The sequence below is a fragment of the Oncorhynchus clarkii genome, chromosome 2 (genome assembly GCF_045791955.1).
Source record: "Oncorhynchus clarkii lewisi isolate Uvic-CL-2024 chromosome 2, UVic_Ocla_1.0, whole genome shotgun sequence".
NCBI classification, from domain to species: domain Eukaryota; kingdom Metazoa; phylum Chordata; class Actinopteri; order Salmoniformes; family Salmonidae; genus Oncorhynchus; species Oncorhynchus clarkii.
The window spans coordinates 80,235,881-80,258,963 of record NC_092148.1 but is presented as its reverse complement, the minus strand read 5'-3'; the positions used below and the strand labels follow the sequence as shown (position 1 = coordinate 80,258,963).

The 23,083-nt window shown below is 41.2% G+C and overlaps 2 protein-coding genes across 2 annotated transcripts in view; one reads left to right on the top strand and one right to left on the bottom strand.

Moving 5' to 3' along the window:
* Positions 1 to 1,270: 1,270 nt before the first annotated feature.
* LOC139378309 (sialic acid-binding Ig-like lectin 13) lies at positions 1,271 to 2,479 on the top strand. The gene has a single exon (XM_071120563.1). The coding sequence runs from the start codon at positions 1,271 to 1,273 to the stop codon at positions 2,477 to 2,479; it is 1,209 nt and encodes a 402-aa protein (XP_070976664.1).
* A 4,554-nt stretch (positions 2,480 to 7,033) lies between these two features.
* LOC139374581 (fatty acyl CoA reductase 1) overlaps positions 7,034 to 23,083 on the bottom strand; it is a 45,696-nt gene continuing 29,646 nt past the window's right edge. Inside the window, exons 7-12 of the mRNA XM_071115590.1 lie at positions 22,856 to 22,983; positions 22,381 to 22,448; positions 21,670 to 21,841; positions 14,602 to 14,731; positions 14,075 to 14,202; positions 7,034 to 11,367 (exon numbers count right to left, since the gene is read on the bottom strand). Of these exons, the coding sequence (XP_070971691.1) occupies positions 11,205 to 11,367; positions 14,075 to 14,202; positions 14,602 to 14,731; positions 21,670 to 21,841; positions 22,381 to 22,448; positions 22,856 to 22,983 (789 nt within the window). The 3' untranslated portion in view covers positions 7,034 to 11,204. The remainder of the gene's footprint in view (positions 11,368 to 14,074; positions 14,203 to 14,601; positions 14,732 to 21,669; positions 21,842 to 22,380; positions 22,449 to 22,855; positions 22,984 to 23,083) is intronic.

The following is a 23,083-nucleotide window of genomic DNA, read 5'->3' as shown; positions in this document are numbered from 1 at the left end:
ATTTCTGTATTAAAAAAATAAGACCATATTGATGGTTCTCCCCTTAATTTACGTGTCAGGTTATTCAACACTTATAAATCGTGTTTTATTGTCTATTTTGATTTAATTTCTCTGATTGCAGAATGTGAAACATGGCCGTAACAAAAGCAGGAAGTGTGTTCATGGCTTTTCTCTTCTCTGTGGGAGGTATGATAAATAATAGCACAATATTTCTCCTTTTTATCAGTATTGTTGTGTGACCTACAGACAAATATCATAAAACAATCAGAATAAGATGCTTCTAAATGTTCTTCTAGTGTGCCCAGTGTCACCTACATCGTCCTTCACTCTTCTCTGAGTAATGTTCATCTGTTGTTTCCAACCACACACACCACAGAAAATGTAGTGTCAACATCACATTGGAAGAATTAGGATGTTGTTGTGCTTATAGCATGTGCGTAGGGGTACTGTATACTACAAAGCAGGTTCAATGAGCAAGGCAGCTAACTTTGATAAACAACCAGAAATAACAATGGATTTTCTGGTTCATTAATAAGAAAGCTAAACTTAGATATGTGTTTTTGGTTGAGTCAATTAGACCATGCCTATTTCAAGCTCATCTTAAAAATTGAAGAAAATAGGCCTTATGATGTGTGATTGTATTGCAGTGAAACTGGCCCACAATGGATGGAGTGTGTCTTACACTCGGAAGCAAATCTGTATCTTGAAAGGTTCATCGGTGGACCTAACCTGCTTTTACACATATCCCAGTGGATATTTAGTCACCTCAACATTCTGGTTTAGTGCCAAACAAAGTGATAGGTGGAAAGAAAATTCAATCCCAGAGGACCTAACAGAAGACCCAGGGTATGCAGGTCGTGTGAAGTACCCTGGAACAGAAAGTGGTCACTCCACTCTGAGAATCACAGACCTGAGAGAGGAAGACTCAGCTGAGTATCGCTTCTCGTTTCATAAACAGACTTCAGGGTTGGGTTATAGCTTACCGGGAACAGCTCTTTCCATCACAGGCCTGCAGGTGAAGGTGACAGGAAGTCAGAAACTGACACTGACCTGTAGCACCACCTGCCCTCTGAGTGACAACCCCACCTATATGTGGTACATGAATGGACAATATCTACAAGAAGATATCTTTCCCTGGTACCGATACTTAGTCAGCAGTAAATATGCAGGCAGCTACTCCTGTGCTGTAAAAGGCCATGAGAATCTCCACTCTCCTGCAGTGTGTGTTCACGGTCACAACTGTCAGAGTGTTACTACTGTCAATAGAAATATGTGTGCCTTAAAGGGGACATCAGTGGACATTTCCTGCACTTACACATATCCCAACAACCCCCAGATCAGTAAAGCATTCTGGTCTAATACATGGGGTACTAGAGGAGAGCCTGAAGATCTGAGCCAGGACCCAAAGTATGTGGGTCGTGTGGAGTACCGTATTCCTGGAAATAAGGAGAATGACTGTACCCTGAGATTCACAGGTCTGAGAATGAGTGACTCAGCTGAGTACAGATTCAGGCTCAGAACCATTTTAGGAGAGAAGTTTGCTGGAACTCCTGTATTGCTGACTGTCACAGATGTCCTATTGGAGTTGGATCCCACATCTGTGTCAGAGGGGGAGAGTGCCATACTGAGATGTAGAACCAAATGTACACTGGGTCCAAACACAGCCTTTATTTGGTATAAGAATGGACAGCCTATACCAAACAACTATCCCTACTCCAACAGACTGTACCAAAACCCAGTCAGCAATGACGATGCAGGCAGCTACTCCTGTGCTGTAGATGGCCATGATGATCTCCACTCTCCGGAAGTGACTCTCAGAGTCAGATACAAACCAAAGAGCACCTCAGCTTCAGTCAGTCCCTCTGGTAAGATAGTGGAGGGCAGTTCAGTGACTCTGACATGCAACAGTGATGCCAACCCACCAGTGCAGAATTACACCTGGTTGAAGATAAATGTAACTTCACCAAAAGCTTCAGGGCAGAGTTATACTATCACTAAAATCAGCTCAGAAGACAATGGAGAATACTACTGTGAGGCACGGAACATTTTAGGGGGAGAGAATTCCAGTCTCATTCCTATTTATATTCCTGTTGCTTTTCTTTGGGCTCCTGTAGTGGGGGTAGGGGTGGGAGCTGTTTTGGCTGCTGGAGCACTTGTCTTCACCTACTGCATGCTGAAGAGAAGATTCAGAGGAAGTGATCATTCCATAACGGACACACACAGTGTCCATGTCCACCCTGACCCTAACAGTGACACGTACACAGCTCTGATCAACATCAAGTCCCCTGAAAATGAAAATTTAAGGGGCACCACCAGTGACACGTACACAGCTCTGATCAACATCAAGTCCCCTGAAAATGACAAACAGGAAGGTGTAACACACACAGACCTCCAGAGAGAGGATCAAATCCCAGTATATGAAAACATCCCATTGTATGAGACCATCCTGAGAGTAGAACCACCACAGAGCCTGGACTGAAGGCATTTGGCAGAGACCCATGGTATCAAAGCAAACCTAGACCTCACATACGCTCTTGCTATTACTGTACATTATATTGATTTCTTTGGGATGAGGTTATTGAGCTTTAATTTATTATTCAAATTATTAAAAGCTGTAAGTGAAATTATGTATTAATAATGGACAACTGTCCCAAGATTATGCTTCTGTACTTTCCCTAAAGGATTTCCTTTTATATTGTTAGGAGAGTTATTTATTTGGCTGCTATCAGAGATAAATGTACCTTCCTGAAAAAATATGGAAAATATAAAGTATCATACTATTTATACTTATTTTATTCTCAAATGATTCGTGATAACTGTAGTTGAGTGTAAGTTACATGTTGTTGTAAATAAAGCCACGTTTTTAAATGAATAAAGTGAGTGAGTGTGTGTGTGCGTGCGTGCATTCTGCTTGCTTGCTTCAAAGTATGAAAGCATCCCACTGTGCAACTGTCTTAAGTCCCTGAAGCAACTGTCTTAAGTCCCTTAAGTCTCCCATCTGACTTGGTGGCAACGAGCATGGTGTTTCTCATTAAAGAGTTGAAAGGAGCATTTTGACCATCATGGGTTTTGAGAATGGATGGCCAGTGATTAACTGAAATCATTTTACAGTAGGGATCCATTAATTATTAATTATTTAATTCATTTATTACATTTTTGTCTAGAAATCAACACCACTACATTCATTTCAGCATTTTCTAAGTTAAGCCAAGAGATTTAGAGCATATTGGCATTTATTGGGATGACTCATGTACTGGAGGCACAGCCACAAAGTCATACAATCTGCTTTTAAACCTAACCTTAACCACACTGCTAACTTTATGCATAAACCTAACATTAAATTAAGACAAAAGGCCTCCGGGACAACATTCCTCCCAGTCAACATCAACCTGCAGGGTTGACTCATTAATTATTTAGGAGAGGTTGACATTATTTTACTTACTTTATACAGTTCATTGTCAAGGCCAAATGCAGTTCAAAACAGTAGGGGTCGTCTCCACAAAAATACAACAGTTTAGTTGACGCTGGTATCGTTAGGAAAGGCTAAATGGTCAATCATACAACACTACATTTTCTGATACCATGATCACACTGAAAAATAGGTATTTGCCTCAAGAAATAGAATTGAAGTTCAAACACAATATTGCTTTTAAACATATCCCCTGGTAACAAATTCTATGAACACATTAGACCTTGGAAGCCTTATTACTCTAGGGCAAGTATTTAGTTCAGTCAGCTACTGGTGCTATCAAAGAACAGTACATTCGTGACTCGTCTCTAGTCCTGTACAGTATCAACGCCTGTGTAGGTAAACAAAACCTCCCTTGTGTAATGATATCCTAGCGGAATCTTTAGGGTCAAGTTTCTTGGCAACAAAGGTAAACCAAGGAATTGGCACAGCCAGGTGATGGGGGATGTCTAGTGACAAGGCCTGATGAAGCTGAAAACATGGTCCATTCAATATTGGGCCACATCCTGGCTGGCAGTATTAAAACGTAATCGAGCATCTGAACAGAATCAGAGAAACACTTGACACAATCGCTGGTATGCTAAATGATGAGGGCGATCTGTTAGACATTAGAAGAGGCTGGTCAGATGTCTATATAAAGCTGCACCAAAAGGACTCACATAGAATAGAGAACCATTTGTACAAACTAGCTGCTTTTTCCATCAGCCTCAAACAAAACTAAAGGATGTCCTTATAAATGTACAGTACCAGTCAAAAGATTGAGAACACCTACTAATTCAAGGGTTTTTCTTTATTTTTACTATTTTCTACATTGTAGACATCAAAACTATGAAATAACACATATGGAATTGTGTAGTAACCAAAGAAGTGTTAAACAAATAGCCACCCTTAAGCTTGATGACAGCTTTGCACACTCTTGGAATTCTCTCAACCAGTGTCATGAGGTAGTCACCTGGAATTCATTTCAATGAACAGGTGTGCCTTATTAAAAGTTAATTTGTGGAAGTTCTTTCCTTCGTAATGTATTTGAGCCAATCAGTTGTGTTGTGACAAGGTAGCGATGGTATACAGAGCAAGTCTATATTATGGCAAGAACAGCTCAAATAAGCAAAGAGAAATGACAGTCCATGAATGTCAGTCAATACGGAAGACATATAGGTCAGTCAATACGGAACATTTCAAGAACTTTGAAAGTTTCTTCAAGCGCAGTTGCAAAAACCCTCAAGCGCTATGATGAAACTGGCTCTCATCAGGTCCGCCACAGGAAAGGAAGACCCAGAGTTCATTAGAGTTACCAGCCTCAGAAATTGCAGCCCAAATATAAAAAGTAAGACGCATCTTAACATCAACTGTTCAGAGGAGATTGCATGAATCAGGCCTTCATGGTCGAACTGCTGCAAAGAAACCACTACTAAACGACACCAATAAGAAGAAGAGACTTGCATGGGCCAAGAAACACGAACAATGGACATTAGACCGGTGGAAATCTGTCCTTTGGACTGATGAGTCCAAATTTAAGATTTTTGGTTCCAAAAATGAACGGATGATCTCCGCATGTGTGGTTCCCACTGTGAAGAACAGAGGAGGTGGGATGGTGCTTTGCTGGTGATTTATTTAGAATTCAAGGCACACTTATACAACATGGTTAACACAGCATTCCACAGCGATATGCCATCCCATCTGGTTTGCTTAGGCTGTGTAAGGGCTATTTGACCAAGAAGGAGAGTGATGAGCGCTGCCTCAGATGACCTGGCCTCCACAATCACCTGACCTCAACCTAATTGAGATGGTTTGGACCCCAGAGTGAAGGAAAAGCAGCCAACAAGTGCGCAAAGCTGTCATCAAGGCAAAGGGTGGCTACTTTAAAGAATTTGTTTAACATTTTTTTGGTTATTTCATAGTTTTGATGTCTTGACTATTACTCTACAATGTAGAAAAAGGTTTTTAAAAAATAAAGAAAAACCCTTGAATGAGTAGGTGTGTCAAAACATTTGACTGGTGCGGAATAAGATACTCAAAATTACCATATTGGGTAAAGGAGAAGATCAAGAAGGAAGAATCACTTTCCTTAAATGTATCCATAATTGAAAGAAATTGGCCTTTAATGTATACGCTCCAAATTCATATCAACCTATGTTTTTGATTCTCTGAACAGCATACTGTTAGAATGAAGTGAATTCCATCTGGTTATTGGGACAGACATGAATGCCATTTTGGACATGCGGGACAAATCTAATGACACCAACTACAATCCACATGCAACCAAGGCTCTCCAGAATATACTCGGATTACAACCTCATTAATGCCTGGCGGGCACATAATCCTGAAGCAAAAGAGTACACTCAAACATGCATAAATCATTCTCACGAATTGATTTCATACTATTACCAACACCTCTTTTGTTTAATCAAGAAAATAGAAATTTGACATACACTACACGACCACAAGTATGTGGACACCCCTTCAAATGAGTTGATTCGGCTATTTCAGCCACACCCGTTGCTGACAGGTGTATAAAATCAAGCACACAGCCATGCAATCTCCATAGACAAATGTCGATTGGCACGTACTGAAGAGCTCAGTGAATTTCAACGTGGCACCATCATAGAATGCCACCATTCCAACAAGTCAGTCGTCAAATTTCTGCCTCGCTAGAGCTGCTCCGGTCAACTGTAAGTGCTGTTATTGTGAAGTGGAAACGTCTAGGAGCAACAACGGCTCAGCCACTAAGAGGAAGGCCACACAAGCTCACAGAATGGGAGTCCTCGGGTGCAACACTCACTACCGAGTCCCAAACTGCCTCTGGAAGCAATGTCAGCACAATAACTGTTCGTCGGGAGTTTCATGAAATGGGTTTCCATGGCCGAGCAGCCGCACACAAGCCTAATATCACCATGCGCAATGCCAAGCGCCGGCTGGAGTGGTGTAAAGCTCACCGCCATTGGAGCAGTGGAAACAGTTATCTGTAGTCAATCACCACGCTACACCATCTGGCAGTCCGAAAGACGAATCTGAGTTTGGCTGATGCCAGGTAAAACGCTACCTGCACCAATGCATAGTGCCAACTGTAATGTTTGGTGGAGGAGGAATCATGGTCTGTGGCTGTTTTTCATGTTTTGGGCTAGGCTCCTTAGTTTCAGTGAAGGGAAATCTTAACTCTACAGCATACAATGACATTCTAGATCCCTCAACTCTGGACCTTGAAGGTGAACAATGTGTGAACAATGAATTGCTCCAGGATTGCCGTTGATAATGGCAGACCCTGGCATTGACCCCAGTCTCCGAGGGTGTCTCAGGGGGAGTTGGGAAATGCAAAAAACACATTTCCAATTCACACACATATAAATACACACTTGTGAAATGGGACAAATAAGCACCCACCAAATTAGTAGCATCAGTAGTAGTTGTATTACTGGAATGATAAAGCAGTATTACCAGCTCCTCTCTACAAAAGGGGTGACCACTGGAGTAAGGAAAAGCTTTTAAGAACCAAAGCTATGGCGAGTTATTTTTCAACAGCACAATATAAAATATTGAATTTCAAAAAGAAAACTTCCAGCAAACATGATTTAACAGAGTTTATTCCTTCTTTTTGGTTTACAAACAAAAAGGCACCCATTGATTGTTTTAAACATTTACCTTGACTGTGGAAAGAGCTTTTACACCGTCAATGAAATATGCAGAGCGCATACTCGGGAACATTAACTGAGGGTCATGGTAAAGACAACAGATTGGTTATAGGGTACAGATCTTTCTAGGGGACTACATTCTACAATTATACGAGGAAACAGGACAACAAAACATTTGCAGGCAGTCAAAAGGCAAGAGGAATATATTACATTAAATCTCATTTCTGTCCAGACGGGAATATGATGCTGTAAAATCAGAAAGAATGTAAAAGTTCGATGTGCAATGCTCTTCGAATAGAAGAGCATTAGAATGATCCAGTAATATGAATCCCTAGCAACACAAACGGAAGTAGTAGAAGGGGTCTGCTCCACTCCCTTACTTCACTGGCAAGACAAGTTCCTAAGAAACTCGGAATTGGCAGTTCCATTGCAAGACAGGTTTAACAATACTACATAGCAAGCCACATACCAGAAAAAACACACTATTACACACTAAAATCTTCAAATCCAATACAGAAACTGGATTAAAAAAAGCAAGTGAAAGCAGGGATCCCTTTCTAAATGTGGTGCTTAACAGTTATTACAACAGACTTGTCAAGTTATTAATTCATATTAAAATAGAAGCAACTACAGTATTCCCTTAACTTTCAGGAATCTTAGGTGTTTTTTTAGTAAGCTGTGCAAAAAGTCAGGCTGTGTTAACTATTTCATTTTGTGAAAAATGGTACACTTAAAAGAACTGACAATAGAATTGATAAAACAGTTTAAACACGATGCAGTAAATCCCACATGTAAAGGAAAATGGTAACCAGCAGCTGAAGTTGTATCATGTGAATGGGTTTCCTCAAGCTTTTCGCTTCAGTAAATAAATGGCCATGTAATATTAATTGTTGTTTAATAGCATAAAAATACTTTTTAAGCAAGATCTTGAAGTCTACCTAGAGTTGTACACAAACTGATTAGAACACATAGATCGGAGTGCTCTTTTTAAGTTTCAACTAGATAGTATAGCCACAAAGTCAAAATTGGCAACATCGTAAAAGTTTATCAAAACAAAAATGTGCTTTTTGGTCTTCATTTAAGGTTAGGCATAAGGTTGGCAGTGTGTTCAAGGTTAGGTTTAAAATCCTATTTTAAGAGGCAGAATTGTATAAATAGACTGAGTTTATTACTTTGTGGCTGTGGTAACTAATGACAAACATTAATATTTTGTCATAGACAAGTTCAGGCACAATTCACACAAACCTCCCAGAAAGTGGATCACTTACTAATCTTATTCCCAATGGATCATGTGAGCACAGATCAAAGGACTATTTTATAAATCTGGCCAAACATCCATGATACAGTTGAAGTTGGAAGTTTACATACACTTATGTTGGAGTCATTAAAACTTGTTTTTCAACCACACCACACATTTCTTGTTAACACACTATAGTTTTGGCAAGTCGGTTAGGACATCTACTTGTGCATGACACAAGTCATTTTTCCAACAATTGTTTACAGACAGATTATTTCACTTATAATTCACTGTATCACAATTCTAGTGGGTCAGAAGTTTACATACACTAAGTTGACTGTGCCTTTAAACAACTTGCAAAATTCCAGAAAATTATGTAATGGCTTTAGAAGCTTCTGATAGGCTAATTGACATCATTTGAATCAAATGGAGGTGTACCTGTGGATGTATTTCAAGGCCTAACTTCAAACTCTTTGCTTGACATCATTAGAAAAACAAAAGAAATCAGCCAAGACCTCCAAAAAAAATTGTAGACCTCCACAAGTCTGGTTCATCCTTGGGAGCAATTTCCAAACGCCTGAAGATACCACGTTCATCTCAACAAACAATAGTACGCAAGTATAAACACCATGGGACCACGCAGCCGTCATATCGCTCAGGAAGGAGACACGTTCTGTCTCCTAGAGATTAATGTACTCTAGGAAAAGTGCAAATCAACCAGAACAACAGCAAAGGACCCTGTGAAGATGCTGGAGGAAACAGGTACAAAAGTATCTATATCCACAATAAAACAAGTCCTATATTGACATAACCGGAATGGCCGCTCAGCAAGGAAGAAGCCACTGCTCCAAAACCGCCATAAAAAAGCCAGACTACGGTTTGCAACTGCACATGGGGACAAAAATTGTGCTTTTTGGAGAAATGTCCTCTGGTCCGATGAAACAAAAATAGAACTGTTTGGCCCTAATGACCATCATTATGCTTGGAGGAAAAAGGGGGAGGCTTGCAAAGCCAAAGAACACCATCCCAACCGTGAAGCACAGGGTTGGCAGCATCATGTTGTGGGGGTGCTCTGCTGCAGGAGGGACTGGTGCACTTCACAAAATATATGGCATCATGAGGGAGGAAAATGAAGTGGATATATTGAAGCAACATCTCAAGACATCAGTCAGGAAGTTAAAGCTTGGTCGCAAATGGGTCTTCCAAATGGACAATGACCCCAAGCATACTTCCAAAGTTGTGGCAAAATGGCTTAAGGGCAAGGTATTGGAGTGGCCATCACAAAGCCCTGACTCTCAATCCTATAGAAAATGTATAGGCAGAATTGAAAAAGCGTGTGCGAGCAAGGAGGCCGACAAACCTGACTCAGTTACACCAGCTCTGTCAGGAGGAATGGGCCAAAATTCACCCAACTTATTGTGGGAAGCTTGTGGAAGGCTATCCAAAATGTTTGACCCAAGTTCAACAATTTAAAGGCAATGCTACCAAATACTAATTGAGTGTATGTAAACTTCTGACCCACTGGGAATGTGATGAAAGAAATAAAAGCTGAAATAAATCATCCTCTCTACTATTATTCTGACATTTCACATTCTTAAAACAAAGGTGTGATCCTAACTGACCAAAGACGGAATTTTTACTAGGATTAAATGAGTTTAAATGTATTTGGCTAAGGTGTATGTAAACTTCCGACTTCAACTGTGGGTATAAGTGACTATATGACAATTGGACATTCCGAATGAATGTCATGCAGCATACAATCACAGGAAAGTGCACAGTAAGTCCAACATCTTAAGACAATATGTACAAGACAACATGGAAAAGGGACAAGTAAAAACAAGTAAAAAATGTTACAAGTGCCCAACAACCCAGGCAAACATTGGTTAAAGACCACCTTTGAAAGTTATTATAGCATGAGACAGAGATAAAGGTGTTCGGAAGAGAAGAGGCCTCTCCCCATGCATGGAATATCCCAAACTCGACAACAGGCAAAACACGTGAGATGCATAAGCAGAACACAACGCTCCCATTTCAGACAGTTAAATAAATGACCAACATGGGGAAAGACAGTTACTCATTATTTTAAAATGGACATAGATGCAAATTTCTGATAGCTGTCATCAGTGAAAGCAGTGTAAAGAGCCCTTAGACTACCTACCCAAACTCTCCAAAATCAAGTCCTCTGAGCAGTTGCCTGATCTGAGCTACATGAGCTATGAGGTATTTGGGCCAGAATCATAAGCGGACAGTCCAGTCAGAAATGGTTTGAAAATTGTTTTAAAACAATTCAAAAATACATAGCTCTGCAAGGTCAGCTGATGCAAGATAATCATACCTGTTAGGCACTGTAAAAAGCCTATCTATTACCATCTACCTTGTGCTTGATCATGTCATTGTGTAATAGTCATTGCCACCATCAAGCATACAGTATATGGGTGCCTTTACCCCTATTCAAGCAGGAAAATGTAAACTGTTAATCAAAACCACCGCCTGACCACCCTGGGGGCTGTCAGCAAAGCAATGCTCCATCTCCATGACAACCAAACTAGGCATCAATAACTCTGTTTGGCTGACTATCAATGTACAATGTGAGCATCATAAGACCAAGGGTCTGATTAGATTCATGCTTAGTCAAATGCAGTTCTACCCCCCACATCAGGGATTACACTGCAAAGAAAAGGGGACATTTCACATACAGTAGATTAATAGTATGTCAGACACTTAAGTAACTCAAAATATTATAGGATTTGCAGAGCCTTGTCGGATACATAGCTATCTGAAGGGGGGCTGGGCAGGAGGGAGAGAAGGCGGACTGGGGCTGCTGGATTGAGGAAAGTGGATGGGGTCAAGGTGAGTACACCACGTGGACTCAGTATTTCATGGTGCTGGATGCTCGGAAATAGGACAGGAACTTAAAGCAGAGGCTGACCACAATGTACCAGATGTTCCTGGCCATCTGGGACCGAGCGATGAACACTCGCCAGATGAACACGACCAGGACCGTGTTGAACGTGTAGCGGATGTTCCTCAACCTGAAACATACAAGAGGATGACAAACTTTTGTTTTATGACCAGAGCCTAGTTGCCATGGAGATCAGTTTGCGGTAAATTAAGAAATACATTGAAGTGTTCTTGGTAACTTGCATGTAGATGCATTCACCTGCATTCTCAGGAGATTAGCAAATACATCAACTAGCTAGGAAAATGTATCTGCTGCAATACAATTTAGCAGGAATAGGACATTTAAATGGATACTTCGGGATTTTGGCAATGAAGCCCTTTATCTACTTCCCCAGAGAGATGACAAAGTATCCCTTTAAATAGAACTTTTCCTGATGACACATGTAATAGACATTTAGCCTTTGAATATTGTGAGCAAAGATGAATGTTAAAGCAGAGGATACCAGGGAAACATTGGGATTTGCTGGTGATCCCAAAAAACTGAAAGAAATGTGTGCATCATAGAACAAAAAAATACAATTTCAAAGCCATGACAATTAATTATTCAAGATCAATTGGTCATTTTTAATAAGAGGATAGTTTTTATTGTGGCACCTAAATCAAATCAAATCCAATTTTATTTGTCACATACACATGGTTAGCAGATGTTAATGCGAGTGTAGCGAAATGCTTGTGCTTCTAGTTCCGACAATGCAGTAATAACCAACAAGTAATCTAACTAACAATTACAAAACTACTGTCTTATACACAGTGTAAGGGGATAAAGAATATGTACATAAAGATATATGGATGAGTGATGGTACAGAGCAGCATAGGCAAGATACAGTAGATGGTATCGAGTACAGTATATACATATGAGATGAGTATGTAAACAAAGTGGCATAGTTAAAGTGGCTAGTGATACTGTATTACATAAGGATGCAGTAGATGATATAGAGTACAGTATATACGTATACATATGAGATGAATAATGTAGGGTATGTAAACATTATATTAGGTAGCATTGTTTAAAGTGGCTAGTGATATATTTTACATCATTTCCCATCAATTCCCATTATTAAAGTGGCTGGAGTTGAGTCAGTGTGTTGGCAGCAGCCACTCAATGTTAGTGGTGGCTGTTTAACAGTCTGATGGCCTTGAGATAGAAGCTGTTTTCCAGTCTCTCGGACCCAGCTTTGATGCACCTGTACTGACCTCGCCTTCTGGATGATAGCTGGGTGAACAGGCAGTGGCTCGGGTGGTTGTTGTCCTTGATGATCTTTATGGCCTTCCTGTAACATCGGGTGGAGTAGGTGTCCTGGAGGGCAGGTAGTTTGCCCCCGGTGATGTGTTGTGCAGACCTCACTACCCTCTGGAGAGCCTTACGGTTGTGGGCGGAGCAGTTGCCGTACCAGGCGGTGATACAGCCCGCCAAGATGCTCTCGATTGTGCATCTGTAGAAGTTTGTGAGTGCTTTTGGTGACAAGCCGAATTTCTTCAGCCTCCTGAGGTTGAAGAGGCGCTGCTGCGCCTTCTTCACGATGCTGTCTGTGTGAGTGGACCAATTCAGTTTGTCTGTGATGTGTATGCCGAGGAACTTAAAACTTACTACCCTCTCCACTACTGTTCCATCGATGTGGATAGGGGGGTGTTCCCTCTGCTGTTTCCTGAAGTCCACAATCATCTCCTTAGTTTTGTTGACGTTGAGTGTGAGGTTATTTTCCTGACACCACACTCCGAGGGCCCTCACCTCCTCCCTGTAGGCCGTCTCGTCGTTGTTGGTAATCAAGCCTACCACTGTTGTGTCGTCCGCAAACTTGATGATTGAGTTGGAGGCGTGCGTGGCCACGCAGTCGTGGGTGAACAGGGAGTACAGGAGAGGGCTCAGAACGCACCCTTGTGGGGCCCCAGTGTTAAGGATCAGCGGGGTGGAGATGTTGTTGCCTACCCTCACCACCTGGGGGCGGCCCGTCAGGAAGTCCAGTACCCAGTTGCACAGGGCGGGGTCGAGACCCAGAGACCCAGACCCACCTAGTGGCTGATATGAGGTGAGTAATGTCAAATACCTTCGCGGAACCTTCCTCAAGGCAGCTTTCGTTCTTCCCTGGGGCACAGGGAACGGTGCACATCCCTGTTCACCCAGTTGGCTGTGTTTGTCAAATGTTTGGGTAAGCAAACTTCTTTCTTTCTCTCAGAATGTTTTACCGCTTACTCACGTAAACAACAGCCAATGATTTTGTCCCTACGTCGGAGGTAATCTGATAGAAAATATCCACAGGGAAGTGTTATCAACTCGACCTTCAGTACGCTGGTCTGTATATCGGTTTATATTTCCGGTTTTTATTTTCAATATGATAAACACTTGCACAATATGGCTGAGCCTAATCGAACCACAGACAGAACGGCAAACACTTTCAGCTGTAAGAGCGAAAATAAATGATGAATGGGGTGGTGTACCTAATGAACTGGCCTCAGTGTACATGATCTAAAGTTTGCATGAGATTCTCCTAGAGGTGTTTTACATGCAAGGCTTGAGTCTTGGATACTTAGTATTATTTATTGCCCTGCTACTAATTCATTGTATGTGTCCTCTAAGCCCTAGTCCTAGCCAAGGTGTATCTGGGGTTATGATTTCTATGTATTGTTGGTTGTGTTAATAAACATTGGCACGGTTTAATTCTGTTGTACATCGTTCATTTGAAAGGACCTGTGTTTAGTTTAGTTCCGAGGACCTCCCCTAGCGTATAAAAAATGTGGCATAGTCAAGTTAACACGTGCAGATAGAGACATTTCTCTTACTTGTTGAGGTGTTTGCGTGCTGCTGGCAGGCCGGACTCAGCCTCGTTCAGGACATACTTCTTAGTCCCCATGCAGTAGTTCTCCATGTACTCTGCCCAGTTCAGCTGTCGCACGTCAAAGTTGAATGTCTGGACCAAAAAAAACATCAAGAGTATTTCATATTATAAGGATAGGCATTGAGCAACTAAGTAGAGGAGGAAAAATGTCTACAAAAGTACAATATGAAACATTTTCACTAGGTTTCTGGACCAACGTATATTCACTGTGCATTTCAGCCAGGCCTCGATTATCCAACACAATTACTCCATTCAAAACCAAGCTGAATAATTCAATTGTGCTTCGGCTACAATCTCAAACAAACATACTCCATTCGTCTGTCTGCCACTCTACCAGCGTGCGTGTCCTACAAGTGTGTGTGTCCTACAAGTGTGTGTGTCCTACAAGGGTGTGTATATGTGGGTCCTACAAGTGTGTGTTTCCTACAAGTGTGTTAATGTGTGTGACTGGTGGGTGGGCATAAAGCATACCCTCTTGTCATCAGCACCCATCTGGTTCATGAGCATGGTGACGTTGTCATTTTTCCACACCCACGAATGGCTCGTGAAGTACTCCAGCACCATCATGGCCCTGTGCAGCCTCGTAATGGTCTTCATCATCCTGCCGTGGTAAGGCAGGTATTAGGTACGTATAGCTGGCACTGAGCCATCTTTTCAAAAGTGGTATTCATTTGTTTTATATACACAGTACCAGTCAAAAGTTTGGACACACCTACAAATTCAGGGGTTTTTCTTTATTTTTACTATTTTATACATTGTAGAATAATAGTGAAGACATCTAAACTATGAAATAACACATATGGAATCATGTAGTAACCAAATAAAGTGTTAAACAAATCTATTTTTAGATTTGTCAAAGTGGCCACCCTTTGCCTTGATGACAGCTTTGCACACTCTTGGCATTCTCTCAACCAGCTTCATGAGGTAGTCACTTGGAATGCATTTAAATAAACAGGTGTGCCTTGTTGAAAGTTCATTTGTGGAATTTCTTTCCTTCTTAATGCGTTTGAGCCAATCAGTTGTGTTGTGACAAGGTACGGGGGTATACAGAAGATAGCGCTATTTGGTAAAAGATCAAGTCCATTTTATGGAAAGAACAGCTCAAATAAGCAAAGAGAAATGACAGTCCATCATTACTTTAAGACATGGTCAGTCAATCCAGAAAATTTCAATAACTTTGAAAGTTTCTTCAAGTTCAGTCACAAAAGCCATCAAGAGATATGATGAAACTGGCTCATGAGGACAGCCACAGGAAAGGAAGACCCAGAGTTATCTCTGCTGCAGAGGAAAAGTTCATTAGAGTTACCAGTCTCAGAAATTGCAGCTCAAATAAATGTGTCACAGATTTCAAGTAACAGACACATCACAACATCAACTGTTCAGAGGAGACCGCGTGAATCAGGCCTTCATGGTCGAATTGCTGCAAAGAAACCACTACTAAAGGACACCAATAATAAGAAGAGCCTTGCTTGGGCAAAGAAACACGAGCAATGGACATTAGACAGGTGGAAATCTGTCCTTTGTGAGACTCTGAGTAGGTGAACGGATGATCTCCGCATGTGTGGTTCCCACCGTGAAGCATGGAGGAGGTGGTGTGATGGTATGGGGGTGCTTTGCTGGTTATACTGTCGGTGATTTATTTAGAATTCAAGGCACATTTAACCAGCATGGCCACCACAGCATTCTGCAGCGATACGCCATCCCATCTGGTTTGTGCTTAGTGGGGACTATCATTTGTTTTTCAACAGGACAATGACCCAACACATACCTTCAGGCTGTGTAAGGGCTATTTGACCAAGAAAGAGAGTGATGGAGTGCTGCATCAGATGACCTGCCCTCCACAATCACCCGTCCTCAACCCAATTGAGATGGTTTGGGATGAGTTGGTTCGCAGAGTAAAGGAAAAGCAGCCAACAAGTGCTCAGGATATGTGGGAACTCCTTCAAAACGGTTGGTTACAACATGATTCCATGTGGTATTTCATAGTTTAGATGTCTTCACTATTATTCTACAATGTAGAACATTGTACAAATAAAGAAAAACCTCTGAATGAGTAGGTGTCTCCAACATTTGGACTGAAACTGGACACAAAGTACCCCTTTACTTTTTCCACATTTTGTTATGTTACAAATTGGGATTCAAATGGATTTAAATGGTATTTTGCTAGACAGCCATTTTCAGGTCTTGCCCTAGATTTTTAAGCCGATTTAAGTCAAAACTCTTAACTAGGACACTCAGGAACATTCAATGTCGTCTTGGTAAGCAACTCCATTGTATATTTGGCCTATTTTATATTTTACGTTATTGTCCTGCTGAAAGGAGAATGTGTCTCCCAGTGTCTGTTGGAAAGCAGACAAGCAGGTTTTCCTCTATGATTTTGCCTCTGCTTAGCTCTATTCAGTTTATTTTTATCCCCCCAAAAATCTCCCTAGTCCTTGCCGATGACGAGCATACCCATAACATGATGCAGTCACCACCATGCTAGAAAATTGGAAGAGTGGCACTCAGTGATGTGTTGTGTTTGCCCCAAACATAATTCAGGACAAAAAGTTTTATTACTTTAGTGCTTTATTGCAAACAGCATGCATGTTTTTGTTTTTAAAGTCACCTTGGGCCTCATGGTAAAATCCGTGTGCAGTTTCCTTTTTCTCCGGCAACTGAGTTAAGGATGCCTGTATCTTTGTAGTGACTGGGTGTGTTGATACACCATCAAAAGCACAATTAATAACTTACCCTGCTCAAATGGGTATTCAGTGTCTGCTTTTATTTTATTTGTTTTATTTTTTATCCATCTACCAATAGGTGCCCTTCTTATCCAGGCATTGGAAAACCTCCCTGGTCTTTGTGGTTGAATCTGTGTTTCAAACGCACTACTCGACTGAGGAACCTTACAGATAATTGTGTGTGTGGGGTACAGAGTAATGTAAGGTAATCATAAAAAATGTAATGTTATCCACTATTATTGAGTCCATGCAACTTAAGCAAATTATTACTCCGGAGCTTATTTAGGCTTGCCATTAAGGAGTTGAATACTTATTGACATTTCAGTTATTTGTAAAAAAATTCAATGTAATACATTTTTAATTTAGGCTGTACCAACAAAATGTGGAACAAGTAAAGGGATGTGAATCATTTCTGAAGGCATTGTATGAGATTGGAACAATACTGTGAAATGTAAAACATTATGATAACGCCCAGTTTGTGTAGGATCATTTATGTAAAGAGCGCCTGAAATGTCTGCTTGTTCTGGTGGGATGGAGTTTTGGCCTGCCTGGTGATGTAAATGAGTTAATAGACCAATAAGAAAGAGTTCCAAACTTCTCTGCAATAACAGCTAGTTTTCTCCTCCCCACTCTGACCACCCCCAAGCAGTTCTAGCTAAATTCTTGCATGAGAAATTGCTCTTTGCTAAGGGAGTAAACGTTATTTATAACTATTTATAAAATCAAACCCCTCAAATGAAAATGGATGGCTCTCCCTTCAGTAAAATATATTTGACCAAGAGTAAGGGTGGAAATATCTCCTTTATAGTAAAAGCATTGCATGAATCTATCATCATACTTGTATTTTATAAACATTTCATGCAATTCTATGTAATTCTACATATCAGAATATTTTAAATAGCACACAAATTACTGAAGTTACATGCTAAGAATGGACAGAAAAAGGCCTGTGTGTTCATGTTATCATATTTATACAATGCCATATCAGTGTCTTGTTTGCAAAGAAACTGTCCCCGTTTACAAATAATTAAAATCGAGACGTCATTAGGAATCTGAGCTTGGTACTTTCGAAAGTTAGGTCTACCTTGCCACCCCAGACAGGATATGTCTACCGACGCAAAAAAATGTAAGCTTTAACTGTAGTTCTTCCATGGCTTAACCCAACGAGAGGTCACAAGTGTTTCCCTAAAAGCGGTCTGGTTTTAAACATTTTCTATTGTATAGAAAGTGAATAGCTTAATCAATTGATAGTGACAGAATTAGACTACTTCCCAAGTAAAGTCAGCCTCTGAACGTCAAAGGAAACAATGATATCCCTGTATGCAGAGGCTCACATCTTTCCTATGTATTTTAAAGCTGGTTTATAGCATAAAACATCGACCAAAGCGCTGTTACAGATCACTTTAAATAATTGGATCGGTTTCATTTTCTTCAAAATCTTAAGGGTGTGTGCTTTTTGCCATTTTCTTTAATAAAAGATAGGCCTATGGCATACTCTCATACCACAATTCGAGTTAAAACCTTGGTTTTAACTTAACAGCCCTTCACTGACACTGAGGTAGGCTATTTGAAGAGTGCATGGTGGGTGGAGGAATTCACCGACAAATCTAAGGATATAGCAGCCTATAGCCTAATTTCGTCTGTTAAACAGGTAGACCTACCCCTTATTTCTTAAATAGCAAGAAATAGGCTCCAACACAATGCCCTCGTTAGTAAAGTCTAATTAAAAGGAGACTGTTTAAATTAATTATGCTTACTCGAATTTGCCTACTTTCAGCACCATGAGCTGTTCATTTCAGATCGACTGTGCCATGGCTGCTGCTTCAAGTTTCAGCACCAAAAATGTAAGTTACCTGAATCTGTCTTATTACGAGTTCAGTAACTCTTTATAAATACATAAATGGGCAATAAACATAGCTTGCTACTATAATTGATTTGATGTAAAACTATCAAATTTGACCTCCGGTCTCCCTTCTCATCTTCGCGCTCTCCTTCACAAACTGAGTAGAACATAGGCTAGGCCTAATCATAAATTATTTTCGGAAGTAACTTTTGACTCTCCTCCTGAACTGCCACCGTAGCCCTACACAGCACAGCCATTGGTTAAGCAGTACACAAAAAGGTTTTTGATCAGCAAGAGCAGAGCAGACTGGGGCTCAGGGTTGGAATATCCATTGAAGTGTGTAATACAGCCTAGTTTTATTTACACCTTCCCAGCAGCTATCTTAGAAATATAACTTTGCTCTGTGCTTCTCCGAGCATGCATTTCGTAACCTATAGGCTATGGATCAGTTGATTGAGGCAACACTAAATAGCCTATAGGCGCAAATGAAATTGCGCACCCAGTGGAGAATCAGAGATTGGCATCGGGCACACATCGATATAGCCTCAAACTACCAATTCTAAAACATTGAGAAACATTGAAATTTCATAACTTACATGACCCTCCCCTGGATGAGATTATTATAAAAAAAATACTAAATCCTCCCCTTGACTGAAATTGAAACTAACTCCATCTAACTGTTAAGCAGACAATGTCCGAAATGGAACAAGGGATGAAAATTACTTATTGATCTTTTTGTACAAGGAAAAGGTGACCTTGAGCCAATTTGTACAAATCGATAACAGAATAAAACTGAAGGGTATGTCATTGCTTCAGATCTTCAAACATCTGACCCCTGAACATTTTCGCAGCTTTAAAGCTGCAATATGCATCTTTTTGGGTAAATTCACATAGAAGTTTGGGTTATAGAGCCATCATTTTCATTGAAAGCAAGTCTAAGAAGCTTTAGTTCTGTTTTATGTGCACTATTTCTATGCTTAAGTTACATTTTTGCACCTTACTTTCGGTTTTGTACACCAGCTTCAAACAGCTGAAAATACTATATTTTTGATTATGGAAAATATGGTTTAAATGGTACAATGATGTGGTTTAAATGGTACAATGATTCTCTACACTATACTTGCTTGTTTTGTTACAAACTGAAATTAGGCAAACTATTGTTAGCAACCAGGTAATGGCGGAGCGATTTTTGCATAGTGCATCTTTAAATAAAGAACGGCATGAATCCAGCACAATCTATAATATATTACTGATAAGAGTCTAAGCATACTCGTATTATAGGCAAATTTCAACTAATGCCTACCAGTCTCAATTGGGATGAGTATTGTTGGCTTGACACATGTTAAACACAGAACAGTAAGAATGGAGGGCTTGTCCAGTCCTGGAAGGTATCTGAGCATGTCTGACTGACAGAAGCTTAACTTGATTGCACTAATTACATTGTCGTCATTAAGAAAGCATCTACTAATTGAAGTTTGAAGTTCCGTGAACAAACTTGCTTCAGAGGATTCATGGCCATGCCAAATTGCATCAAAAGCCAACATGCTTGTAGTCAGAGCTCCTCCATGATACATACATTGTGAACAAAGAGGAAGGTGACAACATACATGGTGAACCATTTAAAAAGTAAAACATTGACGTATTACCTTTTCCAGTAAGGTAACACCACCCTTAGAATGTGTAGTATACTAAACCAAATGAATTTCAGACAGACAAATTGTCAAATAAATGTCTAATTGAGAAGTGTTGCCAAATGTTTATCATTGCTAAAATGTTTCTGGTTTACGATCAACTTGTGGGGATCAATACTGTAAGCGTCAGGTACCAAACACTTGGTTAGACTGAACCATGGCCTTGGTGCTAAATGAAACAATAGGTGGGGATTGTGAGTAAGTCTATCCAATGACTCACTGATAAATTAATTGACAGTGTTTCCAATGGCTTGTGAGATCGTACATTACTGCCAGCGCATTACATTTGTCCCACAATGTGCTTCATTAAGCCCAGGAATAGGGCTACCAAGAATAGAAGGGTTGATGGGCCAATGAATAAAGGACAGGTGTTTGGTACCTGGTATTAATCAAAACTAGTTCCCTGGTGCCTCTCAAATTTAGAGATAAGCTTGGAGAGTGGAGGAGGATGAGCAGATCACTCCCAGGTTACTTCAGAAGACTTAATGGCACGGCTCAGAAAAACAAAAAGGTCACAACAAAAGGGGTGGGGGGTTAATTCCACAAAGCAAAAGCGACTGGATAAACTCCACATCTGAGCAGAGCCATATGGTTCAACTGAATTAAAAAATCACAAATGCAGTACCAGGCAAAAAGGGTCAAACAAAAACAGACAAAAATAAATGACAAAAATAAAACATTCCTGATGCATGCTTTAGACAGGAACCCATGCTTGTCATGATGACACGGTAGCCTGTCAGCAGCCAGCCAAGTCCGATGACAAAGTTGAGCAAACGTTCGGGCGTTGCTTCTGCCCCACGACCAGCACCCAGTGGTGGAGGGGAGAGAGGGGTTGAGAGGGCACTGTAGTAGACCTTACCGGGGATTCTGACCCGTGGCCCTGAGCTACTCGTCATACAACAGGGCGGGAAGAGTGTGACTCACTGTGGTCCAGTACTGATTGGTTAAGAGGTTGGACCGCAGGTTAACATTTGGGCACCTGAAAGCCTGCTCTAAGGGGTTGGTCTTGAAGGTCATGTTTATACAGTACTCTGCAGAGAGAATACGACATCACAGGAGGAAGGAAATTCAATGCCAGAACACATTGAGGTAACACAGAGGGCTAAGAGTGCAGAACCCAGCTCTAAAAAGGTATATGGGTGGCTTATACACCCCCCCCCCCCCCCCCCCCCCAAGACATTGGACAGAAGCATGACATCACTGGAACAGGTTCAGTACATTGGTCTACACTGAGCGAGAATGCGGAGGGAGATGGAGTGTGACCGAGCGGGGTGTCATTTACCTGGGCTCTCTTCCCGTCATCCTGAGGCAGAGATCATAAAGGAAGGCTGGTGCCTTGTGGCTTACAGCGATCCAGTACTGATTGATAAGGTGATTGGTTGTGAGATTTACATTGGGCCGTCTGAAGGCCTGCTCGAGGGGGTTCCTCTTGAAAGTGGATATAACATGGTACTCTAAGAGACAAAAGGTAGGGGGTTCAACAGGGGTAATGTTGGCACAACCACTAATTTCTACCAAAGTGGAAAGAAAGAGTTAAGCAGCAAGCGTACGACAAGCGGCAACAGATGTTTGGTTTAGACAAAATACCTTTGAAGTGCTTTTAACAATGATTATTTTTAACTGTACAAGTTATTGAAGGAGACTAGGGGTATTACAAAACAACGGAGCAAATATAGACTTCAAAGTAAGCCTAATGAATGCAGAAATGCAATGTTAACAACAAAGTGATTTCACCTGAAATATTCACCTGAAAAGTTGCTCTGGATAAGAGTGTGTGCTAAATGACTAAACTGGACACTGGACACAAATCCAGGAGAGGTCATTTACAGGGAGGTGACTAACACTCCAATGAGGGTATAAGTAAACCAAAACCTTCTCACATTCACAACAGAGAAGAGTATGACTGATAATCATTATTTAGCATTCTGCTTTGTTGGAGCATCCAAAAACAAATCCAGTCAGAGTGTATTTGGATAAGAGCAATGTTTCATACCAACTTCACCCCAGTGGAACGGGTTGATGCTGCCAGTCGTGCAATTGTACACCAATATGCTCTTAGGCCTGCGGGGATAAAGGGGAACAAAATAGAATGCCTGCCATAGAAACCTGAAATAATATTTGCATTTCACAATCACATTATTCATTCAGCTCTACAGATGACAGCTGCAGTGTGTGTGAGACTGACCTGGTGTGTCTCTGGGAGCCTGAGTACCAGGCAGCTGCCAGTGTGTGAGAGACTGACCTGGTGTGTCTCTGGGAGCCTGAGTACCAGGCAGCAGCCAGTGTGTGTGAGACTGACCTGGTGTGTCTCTGGGAGCCTGAGTACCAGGCAGCTGCAGTGTGTGAGAGACTGACCTGGTGTGTCTCTGGGAGCCTGAGTACCAGGCAGCAGCCAGTGTGTGTGAGACTGACCTGGTGTGTCTCTGGGAGCCTGAGTACCAGGCAGCTGCAGTGTGTGTGAGACTGACCTGGTGTGTCTCTGGGAGCCTGAGTACCAGGCAGCAGCCAGTGTGGTATTGATGACCGCGTCCACAGGCACCAGGTCAGCCACCGCGTTGTTGGACGCTCTCATGGTGCGCAGGATCCCCTTTCCTGCCTATACAGGGCAGAGAAGTGCTAGGTTCATTACCAGGTGATGGGAATGTGGTTTCTCAGGTTATAAATCAGCAGCCACACCTTTGAAATGGTCATGATCG